The sequence below is a fragment of the Labeo rohita genome, chromosome 2 (assembly GCF_022985175.1).
Source record: "Labeo rohita strain BAU-BD-2019 chromosome 2, IGBB_LRoh.1.0, whole genome shotgun sequence".
NCBI lineage: Eukaryota > Metazoa > Chordata > Actinopteri > Cypriniformes > Cyprinidae > Labeo > Labeo rohita.
The window spans coordinates 8,121,805-8,136,026 of record NC_066870.1 but is presented as its reverse complement, the minus strand read 5'-3'; the positions used below and the strand labels follow the sequence as shown (position 1 = coordinate 8,136,026).

The 14,222-nt window shown below is 35.4% G+C and overlaps 1 protein-coding gene across 1 annotated transcript in view; it reads right to left on the bottom strand.

Moving 5' to 3' along the window:
• Positions 1-14,222, bottom strand: part of pigk (phosphatidylinositol glycan anchor biosynthesis, class K) — a 49,056-nt gene that overhangs the window by 33,135 nt on the left and 1,699 nt on the right. Inside the window, exons 2-9 of the mRNA XM_051096710.1 lie at positions 13,962-14,015; positions 13,082-13,173; positions 12,613-12,748; positions 12,210-12,321; positions 12,036-12,132; positions 8,136-8,253; positions 6,935-7,045; positions 2,216-2,388 (exon numbers count right to left, since the gene is read on the bottom strand). Of these exons, the coding sequence (XP_050952667.1) occupies positions 2,216-2,388; positions 6,935-7,045; positions 8,136-8,253; positions 12,036-12,132; positions 12,210-12,321; positions 12,613-12,748; positions 13,082-13,173; positions 13,962-14,015 (893 nt within the window). The remainder of the gene's footprint in view (positions 1-2,215; positions 2,389-6,934; positions 7,046-8,135; positions 8,254-12,035; positions 12,133-12,209; positions 12,322-12,612; positions 12,749-13,081; positions 13,174-13,961; positions 14,016-14,222) is intronic.

Here is a 14,222-nt window from a genome sequence, read left to right as displayed (position 1 = left end):
CTATCAAAACAATTAGATGTAGCTGAAGCTGAAACACTACACAGTGTTAGTATTTCACTTTCATTACCATCTATACAAAAGAGGAACTTAGGAATCATTTTGTACATAGAACAACATGTAACATATACAGCACTGAATTTCTAACATTACAGCTGTCATTCTTGTTTGGTAAAGACATTTTGCAAAAGTAAACAACCATGATAACCTTTGCTAGCGTTATATAACAATGAGTTGATTTGAGATATGCATTAAGTGTTTCGGTATTATTAGTGCATTTTCAGTGTGACTTAAAGGAGAAGACCACTTCCAAAACAAAGATTTACATATAATAATGTACTATATATATATATATATATATATATTTTTTTTTTTTTTTTTCCAAAAGTAAACATCAAAAAGCAAGTAAACCTTTATTAATTTTGTGCTTACATTATTATTATTATTGTTATATTTGTGCTTATTTTGAAAAAAAAAAAAAAAAAAAAAAAAAAAAAATCACTGGGAAAAGACAAACTGTGGATGTGAAAGAAAACCATCACATGTATTCAAAAAAAAAAAAAAAAAAACAGAAGAAAAATAGTAAAGAAAAATCCTGATGTTAGATGAAAACTATAAACATTTCAAAAACAAAACAAAAATCAATCAACTAAACATTCAACATCACAGGCCATTATTACTGCACTGTCGCTATGGTCAGTAGCCCTTTTATGCTCTCTCAAGTTTCCTGCTCCTGTTCAGATTTCATATTCCTTTCAGCCCACCACAGAAAAGGTCAACTGCAATAGCACAAATCTCGCTTGAGACTAGGCCTTCTTTCTTTTTGCCCTCCACCTTCTTGTACATTTCCCCTTTTGTTTCATTTCAGCACTTTGTTTGGACCTAAAGCCAATGGACCCTTTTGTAGCTACTTTTTTCTGAACGCTGTTTTAATACATCTTTGCAAATAAAAAGTTTGCAAATTCACAGTAAGAAATATCTGTTAAACACGTTTAGACTGCGATGGCGTTGTGATTGTTTAGTACGAGGTTTGGCAGATTTGAAACTCGTCTCTTTTTTAAAAGAAACAGCTCTTTCTATAAGAAAATGGTTTTATGGTTTAGCATATTTGGCTTTTTGAATTTTAACACTCAAATTGTTGAGAAAAGTACACCATTTATAAGCACTGTATGTTAAACTCCTACTGAAGTCTTATTTTTATATAAAGTAAAATGGCATTTATTAACAACAGTAGTCATATTTCACTTCTTGGAAACCTGAGTGACCTGATTTGGCAGATTTCATAGTAACCATGGTGACGCAGTATGCTAAATCATTAACAGGTCATTAGAGGAGTCAATATCACCAATAAGGTTTTTAATAGTGAATGGCCACAATGCTTCTAATGCTTCATTAAATTAGACTGTTTGCTCTGGAACATTCAAACCGGGTTAATTAGGGCTGCTGCTCTAACCGCTAAACACTCATTTAAAAAAAAATTAATTATGCTGGACCGAAAAAATAGAGTTTTTATTCATATTAGGTTCATTAGGTTTTACTTTCACATGAAACTGGACATTCTAGTATAGAAGCCCATTTCCACTGTATGAAAAAAATAAATCATGATGTCAGAATTATAAGATAAAAACTCATAATTACTTTTTTTTTTTTATCCCATGGCGGAAACAAGCTACCATATTAAAGGGATAGTCCACCCTAAAATGAAACTTTTGTTTCGCAATGACTTTGATTGTACAAACAAAGAATGCAATGTTGGCTACCAACATTCTTCAAAACATCTAATATGAACATATTAATATTAGTCTATTATTGGAAGAAAAAAGTCATTCAAGTTTTAAACATCATGAGGTTGAGTAAGTTTAAGAGTCAAATAATTTTTCCTCTAAAGTTAGCATAGAAAATGCAGGAAAAGTTATCAGTTAAAGTTATTTTGCAGGTCTGTCACTTCAGTGCATGGTCCCGATGAACAGGATGTAGCATGATCCCAGCTCCCGCACACATTATACCACAAATTCATGTTTATTAAAGCTTTCAATGACTATAAAGGAAGTATAAGCCAACTGCATTATATATATATAATCATACACTATGTCCATAGTGACATAGTCAATGCTTAATAGGCAAATTTACTCAATTCACTACAGAAGATGCACTTCATTTTTCCAGGAAACTATAATGCTCAAGATCATTTAGAGACTAATGACTGTATTCTACTTACTTTTGTACTGGCAGCTCTACAGGGGATGTCAGATTGATAGTGTCCTTGGTGATCTCCACTTTGCGGACACTTCCGAAAAAGTCAGTGATGAGGACGCTCCCCGGATCCCTCTGGAACAGGTCAGTTCGGTGACCCGGAGTGGACACGCATTGACTCTGCGGGCACACCTTAAACTGAAACAAACACATAACTATCAGTCAAATGAGACTGAGACACACAAACAAAGAGATTAATTACGGGTTGCCAAGTTCTAAGAGCGCATTCATTCCTAAATGGATTTGCAGTTTAATAGAACTGCAAGCTGTCAGAACTGAATACAAAGAAAAAGAACAAAAATTACCATTTAAATAACATCTGTTCCCGCACATCCAACTATGGTGTGCAGGAAAGTGTCATTAATATGAGATCTTGTGAATTCTTATAAAAACAGACTCTGAAAATGAATGAAAATTGGTTTGCAGATTAAACATGGACATAGACAATGTAACCAGTAACAGCTGTTTGAACTCGGTTGATCATTTGTGGAGGTTTTCAACATCATTTTCATGTTAAAAAATACATATGTAACTAAAATGTTACCCTTACATACATTCCATCCTAAGCGATTAAACATTTGTTTCTCTGTTTGCTCCGTTTCTGTGAGGTTTAGGCATTATCTAAACATTAAATACATTGAAATTTGGGACTTTTTCTCTTAATCCACCCTAAGCTCTAAAGCATGCTTTTTACTATGACCTCAGTATAAAATATGTTAAGACTCAATCCTTTCCAGCTGGAATGAGGTGTGTGGGGGTCGGCATTAAATTGCATTCACAATTCATTTCTTCTTCCATAATGTGACATATTTAACTGAATATTCTGAAAACTGAATATTGAACGAGATTCAATAATGTCTGATTTTATCCAATGGGAAATGACTGGATTGTGAAAAGTGGACTTTCTGTATCAGAATGGAGCCAGAACTGAAAGCAGTTTGCAGTTGATTGTGGAAAGAATGGAAATTTTGACCTGCTGGGAACCGAGATCATGACTGGGAAATGGAGACTTTCTTTCTTTGGAATAGTATGCACATATGAATAATGCACAATGTGACTTGTAATATGGACTAAGATTTTTTGATTTTTGAACAGGAATATGTGCAGAGGCATATCAGCTAACAATAACCACTGCATAGTTTAGTATGCATCACTGTAAACATGTCAATATAAAAACTACTTTAAAATGATTCAAGCTTACCTAATTACTTTTTCTCAAAATTGTTTAATACAATTTACCAGAAAACATCAAGAACAAGGTCCTCTAAAAATGTTTGCTGAATGAAAGCATTTGAGAATTAATGCAATAAATAAGCTTATTAAATTCATAAGCTGTAACTGCAAAATCAGCAAAAAAGACAAAATGTAGGATTAAAGACCAAGCAGTTTTGTATATTATTGACTATTTGGATGCTAATAAAAAGTAAAAGCAGCTAAATGAAAACATCTCTGTCCAGCAATTCCATGATTAACACAGCCTAATTAACAACAGCAAAAAAAAGCAAACAGTGCTTCAACAATTCACAAGTTGTTTTTAAAAATATTTTTTTAAAGATTTGAAAGAAGTCTGTAATGCACCTCAAAGCATTTATTTGATCAAAAATATAGTAAATGTAATATTATGCTCTAAAGATGGTCTGAGCCATTTTTGGTGAAAATTTGACAAACCATCTAGAACTTGTTTGAAAATGTAGATTTTTCGGAAAAAATTAAAAAATTAAAAAAAATCTTGACCCTTAAAAATGTTAATTTTGGCATGCATTCAACTCTGTATGAGCCAAGGAGAATTTTGAAGTAAATATCATTTGATTTGGTATGCTGCACCAAGTCTAACGAGACAATCTTGTGGTGCTGTGCTGAAACTACTTACATGCCCTCAGGTCATGCTTGGTATAACACATACCAAGTTTGGACAGTGTTCTGAAGATATAGCCTCATGTTCATTTTTGCGTGAATTTCGTCCAATTCGTTAACACACTTTAAGAGAATGGTTTGGTCTATTGAAAATCTTTTGATAACTTTTTTCCAGCTTTGTCTGAAGATGATCTAAGCCAATTTTGGTGAAAATCAGACAGACCATCTAGAACTTGTTCGAAAAATCTTGACCCCTAAAAATGTACATTTTGGTATGCATTCAACTCGGTATGACTCGGTAAGGAATTAGATGAAAAAGAATTTTGCTTCTAAACCTTACGGTTCAAAGGTTATTAGCAAAAGTAGGAGTGCAAATTTGGCATGTTGGTGGCGCTAGAGAGCTTGAGATAGAAACTCTAAAATTGGTATGGTTAATATTGAGACTGTCTTCTGTATGCCAAATTCATAACTTTCCTGCAAGAAGAAGAATAAAAAAAAGACTAACAGATGCAATAGGCCCCTACAAAAAAAATGAAAGGCGTGCTATTATGCTTTTTCACTTTTTCACATCTTTTTTCAGTGTGTGGTGTGTATCTTTGGGCATAAAAAAAAGATCTACAAAGTTACAAATCACAAAGTCTACAGAGTCCACTCCAAAAGGAGATATTTCGTTTTAAAAAAATCCCTTTTCAAGAACTACAACAAACGGCTCCTTTGGACTACAACTTTTTTTTTTCATCATGCAATGATGTCACAACGCGGGCCATTAGAATATCATTAAATTAAATCCGGCCCACGGAAATTCGAATTGTTGGGGGGGGTGTCTAGGGACGAGGTGGGGGATTAGCCTAACTTTAGCGATGCAGCACGAAGAACTGCTTCAACGAGTCGCAGCGTGGCGGCTATAAACACAAGCATTGACTAGAGTGGCGTCCGCTTCAGAGCTGTAATGCGCCGCAGATGTGTGCAGTACAGGGGGTCGAAACACATGCCGAAGCCGCGATCTACTCCAGTTGCCGCATCGGAGCCATAACGCGCCGCAGACGTGTGCAATGTGTGGTAAAAGATTTATTCATCATACAGTGTAGATAACTTCACTTATAACGCAAGTGTTTTTTAAAATGCATAAACTTGCACTAGAATAGACTAGGCTGATCAGTGATGATGTTCTCTGATAATGTTAGGCTGTTTTTTGCCTTATGCTGGAGATGATTTCAGGCAATGAAACTAAGTATGTAAATAATTAAATACATTAGCACGATAATATCATGTTTTGGCGATCTCGCAGGCTGATAATAGAACCCAACACTACTGTAGTGTATTATTTACTCACCCTCCATGCATCCTAGGTGTATATGACTTCCTTCTTTCAGACGAATGCAATCGGAGCTATATTACAATTTACCCTGGCACTCCCAAGCTTTAGAACGGCATAGATGGGTGTTTCTCCTCATCAGTCCAAAACAAGTCCAATAATATGCATCCATTTATAATAAAAAGGCTGGGGGGTTAATAAAGGCCTCCTGTAGTGAATTGATGTGTTTTTGTAAGAAAATTATCCATATTTAAAACGTAAGAATCACTTTAATCTAGCTTGCGCTAACAGTTGTACACAGAACTTGCTTCTTTGACAAGGGGTGTGGCAGTACTGAAATACCGTCTAAGCTGTTTGCCAATTGCAATGCAGTGGGACAGCTAACCAATCACAACACATTTAGTTTTTCGAAAGACGGGCCTTCATTAAACCCGGAACTAATTGAGCCTTATGTGCCAGGCTGGGAGAAATGTATTCTAATAATGTAAATTATGTTAAAAATAATGCGTTCAAACCACCAAGCATGAAAGCATGTTCTAGTTCACCCCCAAAACAAAATCAAGACTTTGTAAAAGAGCATAATAGGACCCTTTTAAAATAATAATAATAATAATAATAAATAAATAAACTTTAAAAATCTTGCTGACCCCAAACTTTTGTAAAGTAATGTATATGTATTTATGGCTGGAATGACTACAAACCAACCTTGATGTGACTTCCAAACAACATTTACTGAACGCCCAGTTCAGTTTTAAGAGCGTACTTGATGAAATTTCAGAATTAAGATAAATGAACCTTTGGCGACTGAAGAGCATTATGCTCTAGCACAACTCCCAGCGCACAGTGAAAGCCAGAAAGTCATTCTGCAATCTTTCTGATGACAATGAAAGAGAGATCATTCATGCGAGAGATCATTCATGAGAGTTCAAGTGGCCCTTTTCTATCAACATTAAAACCTCTCTCTTTCTCCCACGGGAAATCAATAATGTTGTTGCTAATCCAGTAGAATGGAGAGAGAGAGAGAGAGAGAGAGAGAGAAGAGCACAGGGAACAAAAAAGCACCAGAAAAGGGGCTGTTGCTGGACCTGTTTGATCTAGGAAGCACTGTGCCAAGCATAGAGGATGTGGAGGGCAGGAGAGATCAAAATGGATTGTGGGAGTTGGTGGGACTCCAACCACTTAGATGAATGGAAGAGAAACTCAAGCTCACCCAGGCCTTCAGAGAAAAGGTCTCCCTCCTGACTATTTCAAAGCTTTTTGACCTACACCTATATTAGCCACTCTGTTTAAAGTGGCGTGCTAAGAGACCTGTGGTCCACAAGGGCATTCTTTTCATCTGAGGCGACAGGATGTCTTTGTGACGGACGCTTTTTAAGTTCAATTCGCACTAGTAGACAAGGGAAATGCTCCTACAGGACCTTGCAATCTCCGTATAATTTTCGCTGGAATTCTAAACACAAACAAAGGATTATAAGCACCAAACAAACACACACATGCGTGCACACACACGCTTACCAGATCGTTCATGTTTGCTTGGCTAGCGGGGTGGACTTCCTCCAGAAACTCCAGTAAGTAGAAGGTGTACTTGTCCATCAAATGCACCCCTATTGCCAAGTCTGGCTGATGCTGTATGGACAAAACAATAAAGTTGAAGCAACTCAATTTTTTTATATTTCAAATCTGTATTAACTACTGTATAAAAATGTAGGGCTTTCTAGGGAGTCATGGTGACAGATGGAGGGACTAGTCTAGTTTAGTGTATTATAGCCAAGTCCAGACTGGATAAAGCACTAAAAATGTTTGCAATAATATATATTTTTTCCCACATAAAAACTATTAACAGTGGTTTTGTTACAGTTTCTGTGTTTTGACAAAAACACCCTTTAAATTTATTCATCACATTTTCTTAATTACTTTGTTTATTATTTTTAAGTATTTTTTAATTATTGTTATAAAATATTTATTAATTACTGTTTTTTTCACTTCTTTTACCAGACATTTAAAAAACGCTGCAAACATTTATTGAAGCTTGTACTAAAAATATAAATATGTCCCTATAAAAAGTATTTTTTAATTAAAAGTATTGCCATTATACTATGCATATTTTTCTGCCTCATCTTTATTATAGTAGACAAAATATTTCAGAATATATTTTCATCAATAATTTCATTACCAAAATTAACAATGCTTACATAGCTGGTCTGATGAAACATTTTAGATACACTTCCGTTCAAAAGTTTGAGATTGTCACAATTTTTAAATGTTTTTGAAGGACTGTATTTGATCAAAACTGTAATCTTGTGAGATATAACTATATTTATTTACTAATTTATTTAATGTAATATTTTCCATTCTTCAGTGTCACAGTGTCTATCAGAAATCATTCTAATCCTAATTCTATACTGATTTGGTGATCAAGAAACAGTTATTACTGTCATTGTTGAAAATTTTGTGGGAACCAAAATAGCATTCATTTGAAATAGAAATCTTTTTTTACATTATAAATGTCATTATTGTCACTTTTAATTAATTTCATGCATCTTTGCTAAACAAAGTATTTATTTATTTTTTAAAAATCTGAAATATCTCACTGTAATGATCCATAAGCCATATATTAAACTGCTTTGACTTAATTTTCCAAAAACTTTGTTGTCTATGAGCTTCATGTCAATGATTTTAAAGATTATGAAGATGCAAAGCAGAAGGTTTGACTCACTGAGAGCGAGTCCTCTCCTACTTGGCTGCTGGCCAGGGCCATGAGGTTGGGTGAGTAAAACCTCTCATACATGGAGGCCCCCTGGCAAGTGTCTATGATGAACAACAACTCGTTGTACCTGCAAAGAAAAGAGGCTGTTTTAGAGCCAGTTGATTCTTGTCTATTTTAAATCACTTTCCTTGTATAATGTTGCAATCTACTATCGTTTGAAATTAAAACCGGTCGTGGAGTAATAAGAGCCTGCAGATCTGACCTGCAGTACAGAGCTCAAGGCTGTCTGAGCCACGCTCACAATACAACCAACGCAGCACTCACTGCAAGCCGTTGCCACGGTAACCAAGAACCCAGCATCCATTAATGCTCCATTCACAAAATAAAATATATAATGAAAATTAGAAACCACTTCTGGCCAGAGAGAGAAAGAGAGAATGAGAAGACTTAGAATCACATGAACCTGAGATGTAATGAGGGAGCAATGAAGCACAAAAGGGGCTTCACTAATTTATCGGATCAAGCCTGCAATTACCACATTGACAGGCACAAAACATCCTGTGCTGTAGTGCTCTACAGGAAGAGAGGAAGCTCTCACTGCACCTCGCACACTAGCCTCCCACAATATTTACACAGCGCTGGAACCTAAACAGCCTATTAGAGCATTTATAACACACAATTAATACGTTAGGCAGCTGCAGCGCTTCAGCCATGTACATCAATACCGTGTCCAGGAGCCACACAATGAAGGCTAGACTGCATGTTTTATGTTGTGCTTTGATGTCATTTAATGCGCGTTTTGGAATTTGTTTTGGTCAATTTCTGCAATTTGCTCTCAAAAGCAGCAACTACACAATTATTAAGCTGAACAAATACAATTGCTGATACGACTGGAAGTGTGATGCTGCTTTTGTTCAACGGTTGAATAAGCATTCAATAAACGTTTATATATCCAGAAACATTTTCAGAGTTTCTTATACATTTTTAGATGCAATGTTGTTAAGAACTTTCTTTGTTTTTCCTCCACCAATATAAATATAAGAGATATAAACGCAATTTTGAGAAATAAAGTCAGAACTGTGAGAATTCTGACTTTTTTTCTCAGAATCGAGTAATATAAAAAGACTGGATATCAGGGAAAAAAGACTGATATGTTCTCAGAACTGCGAGTTTATATCTCACAAATCTGACTTGATAACCTGCAACTGAAATATAAACTCACAATTCTGAGAAAAAAAAGTCACAATTGTGAGATATAAACACACAATACTTAGAAAAAAATCAGAATTGTGAGTTTGTACCTCGCAATTCTGACTTTAAGACTCGAAACTGTGAGTTTTTAATCAAGCAATTGCAAGACATAAACCCGAAATTGCAAGAAAAAAGTCAGAATTGTGAGATAAAAAGTCGCAATTGCCTTTTTTTATTTTTTATTCAGTGGTGGAAACGGGCTTCCATACAAATTAAGCAGTTACTAAAATAATTTGTGATTATGAATAAATCAGTTGAGTGAATGTTTCAATGACTTTCTCATAAAGATATTGTTTTATTCCTGAATAAATCAGAGATGGGCAAACTCAGCCAAGATCCCACATATTTCTTTTTAAACAAAGTTGTCTCAGGCTACAGTTACACCATTGTCATTCTGAGACACTAAAACACAGATCATAAGCAAAAAGAATATACAAAAAAAGAGAATATTAGGGATGTAACGATATTATCAATATTGTGATATCGCGAAACAGTCTCGATATTATCGTGGTGACATGACGTTATAAAACGATTGGTCTTCCGGGCAAAAAGTGTAGTTTTTCAATTATATTTAAACTTTAAAATTTAAACTTCTAACATAAAAGGTCTTTAAAGCTGTGTTTTGGGTCATTATGCTTTGACACAGAATCTGTCAAACTAACTAAAACCGAAAGCACAATATGACTAAATCCCTTGTTTTCGCCGCATGTTTTAAAGCGAAGCGAACACTTGGTTCAGGCGATCAGCTCATGATCTGGCGTTTTCCGTACCTCAGAACGTAGTACAGCTAGTTCACCCAAAAATGAAAATTACCCCATTACTCACCCTCAAGTGAGTATATGTTAATAATAATATGAGTTATGTTAATAAATGTCCTGGCTCTTTCAAGCTTTTTAAGTACAGTGAATGGGCGTTGAGATTTTGAAGTCCAGTAAAGCACATCCATCAGTCATCTGTAATAAACAGTATTTCACATGGATCCAGAGAGTTAATAAAGGCCTTCTGAAGCAAATCGATGCATTAGAATCAATGCATAAGAAAATATTGTCTGTAATCTCTGGCATCTACTAACTCTCATACGTATGTACGACTGACATTCCAGTGGATGAAGTAGTAAGTAGGCGTAAACTCCAGTAAGAATATGCTAGTCTCTAGTCCTCTTGGCCTATATTGAAATCCTCAAACATTATCCTTTACAAATCCCCATTTTGTACCTCCAATTCGTGACCGGTGTTTTGTTTTGCTCTCTCCACTGCGCTTCTGCATTCGTCACCCTATGCCCACGCTGGAACACCACTCTCTTGTGATCATGTGCATATGACAGTTAGCACAAGCAAGTGATTACGGTTTATAAAGTTTTAAATACGGATTACTTTTTTTTTTTTTTACACAAATGCACTGATTTGCTTCAAAAGGCCTTTTTAAACCCCCAGAACCATGTAAAGCACTTTTTATAATGGATGGATACACTTTATTGGACTTCAAAATCTCAACTGCAATTATAAGGCTTGGAAGAGCCAGGATATTTTTAATATAACTCAGATTGTATTCTTCTACGAAGAAAGTCATATACTGTACATTTAGGATGGCTTCAGGGTGAGTAAATCATGGGTAATTTTCAGTTTTGGGTGAAATATCCCTTTAAGCGGGTTGGTCAGCCGCATAACCGTGATATCCAAGGATATAGGGTGAGGTTCAAATATATAACCATTAATTTACCAGAACAGATCTTTCACCAGATTCACCACTTCCAGAACAAAAATGTACAGATAATTTACTCACCCCCTTGTCATCTAAGATGTTTATGACTTTCTTTCTTCAGTCATAAAGAAATTATGTTTTTGTTTTTATTTTTTTTTTTTGAGACACTTCAGGATTTTTCTCCATATAGTGGACTTCTATGGTTCCCTCGAGTTCAAACTTCCAAAATGCAGTTTAAATGTAGCTTCAAGGGACTCCAAACGAAGAAGAAGGAAGAAGGGTCTTATCTAGCGAAATGATTGGTTATTTTCTAAAAAAATTGACAATTTACATAATTTTCAACCTCAAATGCTGGTCTAGTTTGGCTCTGCGTGAACTCTGTGTATTCCGGTTCAAGAAGAACTGCAAGAAGAACCGACCCAGTGTTTACAAAGTGAACGCCCATGGAGGGTCAAACACCTTTACAAAAAAAAGGTTAAACAGCGATGTAGGATGATTTTGAAGTTGGAGGAGAAAATGAGATCGGAGTCTTTCGACATACCCTAACTGCCAAGAACCGGAATGCACAGAGTTCTCGCAGAGCTAGACAAGACAAGGATTTGAGGTTAAAAAGTATATAAATTGTCACATTTTTTATAAAATAACCCATCGTTTCGCTTTTAAGCTGCATTTAAACTGCATTTTGGAAGTTCAAAGTCACGGGCACCATTGAAGACCACTATATAGAGAACATTCCTGAAATGTTTTCCTCAAAAAAACATAATTTCTTTACGACTGAAGAAAGGAGAACATTAACATCTTTAATGACAAGGGGGGAGTACATTATCTGTAAATTTTTGTTCTGGAAATGAACTTCTTTAATATTACAGAGTATATATATATATATATATTATTGATTAAAACATGCCAAATATGTGAGAGTTACTGTGAGTCCACAGCAGCTCTTTCTATAGTTACCTCCTCTTTTGCCACATCTGCTCAAAGGCATCAGCCAGCTCCATGTTGCTGATCTCCTCTGAGTCCTGGAACTTCAGGAAGCCGTTTCCCCCGTGGCCTGTGAAAAAGGAGACCTGCAGATTCAGAAAAAAGAAGAAATGAAAAAGCCAGTAATGAGGCTTTTACCGGTCTGACCTGTCAGGTAGATGAGAATGTTGCTGCGGTCATCGGAAAGCAGACGTTTGGATCGAGGGGTGCTGGGGGGGAGACGCCCTGTCAGGACTCGCAGGAAATTCTCCACTGTGACCTGCAAAACAAAAAGAAATGCTTTTAAAATAAGACCTGCCGCAAAAGTCTTGATTTGGCTCAAAACTGTCACAAAAGTGACTGTTCTTAAAAAATGAGTAACTGAATCATTCACTCAACTGGTTTGTTTAAAAAAAATAATTCAGGAAACAGTTTAGAGACAAGGTGTTTTTGACTTAACTTAGAAATATTTAAATTAAGTTTAAAAAAATGATTATGCTGAAACAACTAGCAGAAATCTTACTAGTATCCAATATTAGTGATATTAGTTTAAAACCAAGAGCAGCTTCACCTCATATCCGCGGTAATCCACCTCCACATCATCTCCATACACATTCAGCTCCATGTTCTTATGACTGAACACAGTGGCTGGTTTGGGGTTTCTATAGTTACAGGCCATATCATCGGCTAGCATCAGCACAATGTGACTGGGAAAGCAGAGCAAACACATCTAATCAGAGCAGACAGGAAGACTTTTACTGCGGCTAGAGACACAAATATCACTGCCTCGTTGTGACAAAAGAGCACACATGCAGCTATCTCTGGAGAACACAACTAAAGTAATGGAAAAACAGTGGGTAAAGACTATTTAAATAATGTGTCACTGTGTAATGAGGATGCCAGGAGGAAACAATAGTTGATATACAATAGATTAGTCCAATTATATATTATATTATATTGTTGTTCAACAGGCACCTGTTTTTTAAATGTGTCTAGAGAAAATGCTGTAGAGCATAATTGAAGTAAATAGGCAAGTTTACCTGTCTGGAATGCCCAGTCTCTTTACACTTCTGTATACTGACAGCGTGTTCGCCACATGCCGATAATTAAACCAGAACCTAGATGTGCAGACCTAGACATAAACATGATTATAAAACACCCAAAATCACAAAAAAAACAACAGTTAAGGAAAGCATGTTGGCGAGACCGAATTCTACATTCATTGTAAAATAATGTTATATCTATAAATTAGGTTTTTAGCTTCATTTTAATTATCAAAAACTATTTTTAAAATAGTTTTAGTTAACAATTACAATACTGACTATAATACAGCGGCTCTCAAACAGGGGGACAGGGCCCACTAGGGGGCCTCAGCAAACTTCTAAGGAGGCCTCAAGATGACTGAAATTTATTTTTAAATTTTAAGCATTTAAATAGGTAATTTATTTTAATCCACCACCTTTTTTCTTAGAAAAAAAAACTGTACAAAAATTTAAAAGGGTGATTTCTAATCCTGGAAAAGTCATCATTTAAATTAATAAATGAATGTAACTCTATAGGCATTTTTTATACATTTTTTTTAAATATATACAGCTTACTAGTTGTGCCAAGCTCTAAAAAAATGTTTGATCAAATAGAAACTGTGAATAAAATATTCTTCAAATAAAATCTCTGTATCTTAAATCACAAACAACTTGGATGAGGTGTTTGAATATTAGAGGGTCTTGGAGTCCAAAAGGTTCAGGACCACTGCAGTAAAAAGTCTTCTACGTTGTCACAGGATAAATCTAGTTTACCATGTTGAGCATTTGGAAATAATTTGCTTATCATATGCTGTTGTCTTATGTTTTAATAACAAACGTACATGTTTAGGAATTTATGCATTAGAAATACTTCTAAATTCTCAAAATTCAAACTTACCAGGACTGCCCAGTTGTTGGTGTGGCCACTGCTGAAAAACTGTCCAGCTTTGGTCTACAAAAAAAAAATCAGTAATGAAGGTCCGATATTAATGGTGTAAAACCACCTGAACAAGACTCAACATTTGAAACGTGATTCCAATTCAGTTTCAGGTGTTATGGGCTCCTACATGCAGGTTAATAATGCAAATGCATTATTAAATGAATCAAACTCTCAAAAGTAGCACAAGATGCGAAAATTCTCTCGTTCAGGTAAATCCAG